At 46.8% G+C, this 1,506-nt stretch overlaps 1 protein-coding gene across 1 annotated transcript; it reads left to right on the top strand.

Moving 5' to 3' along the window:
* Positions 1–1,506, top strand: LOC132169485 (phospholipase A1-Igamma1, chloroplastic-like). The gene has a single exon (XM_059580515.1). The coding sequence runs from the start codon at positions 1–3 to the stop codon at positions 1,504–1,506; it is 1,506 nt and encodes a 501-aa protein (XP_059436498.1).

The raw sequence follows: 1,506 nt of genomic DNA, 5'->3' as shown, positions 1-1,506 counted from the left end.
ATGGCGCTATCCACAATGATCTACAGTCATCTTCCCACCACACAATATTCCACCATGACCAGGATTTCTGTAATCCATGCCCATCAGCAAGCACTTCTAGATCCCCCGAAAACAAAACCATCAAATGCGACTTCACGGATTGCTGAATCGCTCTCACATCTCCTCCACCTCCATCTTGAAACCCCTCCTCGGACGGAGCTTCACCAATCCATTTGGGACTCGTTTACTGAAGAGAAACACTCCACTCCCACAACTTCTCCCAAGGAGGTGATAGCGCACAAGTGGCGTGAGATCCACGGTTCTTCAGATTGGGACAATCTTTTGGATCCTCTTCCACCATGGCTCCGACGAGAGGTTGTCAAATATGGAGAATTCGCACAAGCGACATACGACGCTTTTGATTTTGATTCTTTCTCCGAGTATTGTGGAAGTTGCCGCTACAACTGCAAAAACTTGTTTGAGAAACTAGGCCTCACTAGAAATGGCTACAAAGTCACCAACTATATTTATGCCATGTCCCACGTACATATGCCTCAGTGGCTGGAGAGGTCACATTTGGTCAACAAGTGGAGCAAAGATTCCAACTGGATGGGATATGTGGCGGTCAGCGATGACGAGGAGACATGTCGGATCGGACGGAGAGACATTGTGGTGGCGTGGCGTGGAACCGTGGCGCCCTCGGAGTGGTACGAGGATATGCAAAGGAAGTTAGAGACATTTGGGCAGAGGGATGCCAAAGTTGAACATGGGTTTCATAGTCTTTACACTAGTAAGAATGAATCTACTAGGTACAACAAAACAAGTGCCTCAGAGCAAGTGATGAAAGAAGTGACAAGACTTATTGAATCGTACAGAGAAAAAGGTGAACAGGTTAGCCTTACAATCACCGGTCATAGCTTGGGTGGAGCACTGGCTCTCCTAAATGCTCACGAAGCCGCATCAACCATCCCCAACCTTCCTATCAGCGTGATTTCGTTCGGAGCGCCAAGGGTCGGTAACGTGGCTTTTCGAGATGAGCTTCATCAGCTGGGAGTTAAAACATTGAGGGTGGTGGTTAAGCAAGACATGGTCCCTCGGATGCCGGGACTTGTATTCAACGAGGGTTTACAAAAATTTGATGATATCACGGGGACATTAGAATGGGTATACACCCATGTTGGAGCTGAATTGAAGCTCGATGTTCGTTCATCGCCTTACCTCAAACGAGGATTGGATTTGGCAGGGTTCCATAGCCTCGAGACATACCTTCATCTTGTCGATGGGTTTCATAGTACTAGCACAACATTTCGGTCTGATGCGAGGAGGGATGTTGCCTTAGTGAACAAGGCATGTGACATGTTGGTTAATGAGCTTAGGATCCCACGTTGTTGGTATCAATTGGCCAACAAGGGATTAGTTTGTAATGCTCATGGGAGATGGGTAAAACCAAAGAGAGATCCTGAAGACATACCTTCACCTACTAGGGAGAAAAGTGTTCATACTTTTGTAGATAGAATGCAAACATAA

The sequence above is a fragment of the Corylus avellana genome, chromosome ca2, assembly GCF_901000735.1.
Source record: "Corylus avellana chromosome ca2, CavTom2PMs-1.0".
Lineage (NCBI taxonomy): Eukaryota > Viridiplantae > Streptophyta > Magnoliopsida > Fagales > Betulaceae > Corylus > Corylus avellana.
The sequence above is the reverse complement of the archived record's forward strand: the minus strand, read 5'-3'. Positions and strand labels throughout refer to the sequence as shown.